Consider the following 239-nt stretch of genomic DNA (forward strand, 5'->3'; position numbering starts at 1 on the left):
CCGACGCCGACTCCGAGCCCAGCTGCGCCAAGCCGCGGCGCGCGCGCACTGCCTTCACCTACGAGCAGCTGGTTGCCTTGGAGAACAAGTTCAGAGCCACGCGCTACCTGTCGGTGTGCGAGCGCCTGAACCTCGCGCTGTCGCTCAGCCTCACCGAGACGCAGGTCAAAATTTGGTTCCAGAACCGCAGGACCAAGTGGAAGAAGCAGAACCCCGGGGCGGATGGCGCGGCACAGACG

The 239-nt window shown here is 65.7% G+C and overlaps 1 protein-coding gene across 1 annotated transcript in view; it reads left to right on the forward strand.

Annotated features, from left to right (window-relative positions):
* Positions 1 to 239, forward strand: part of NKX1-2 (NK1 homeobox 2) — a 725-nt gene that overhangs the window by 251 nt on the left and 235 nt on the right. The window contains 2 exon segments of the mRNA XM_025047550.1: positions 1 to 13; positions 15 to 238. The exon segment at positions 1 to 13 is cut by the window's left edge and continues 251 nt beyond it. Of these exon segments, the coding sequence (XP_024903318.1) occupies positions 1 to 13; positions 15 to 238 (237 nt within the window).

Source organism: Pteropus alecto, unplaced genomic scaffold (assembly GCF_000325575.1).
Source record: "Pteropus alecto unplaced genomic scaffold, ASM32557v1 scaffold74, whole genome shotgun sequence".
Classification (NCBI taxonomy): Eukaryota; Metazoa; Chordata; class Mammalia; order Chiroptera; family Pteropodidae; genus Pteropus; species Pteropus alecto.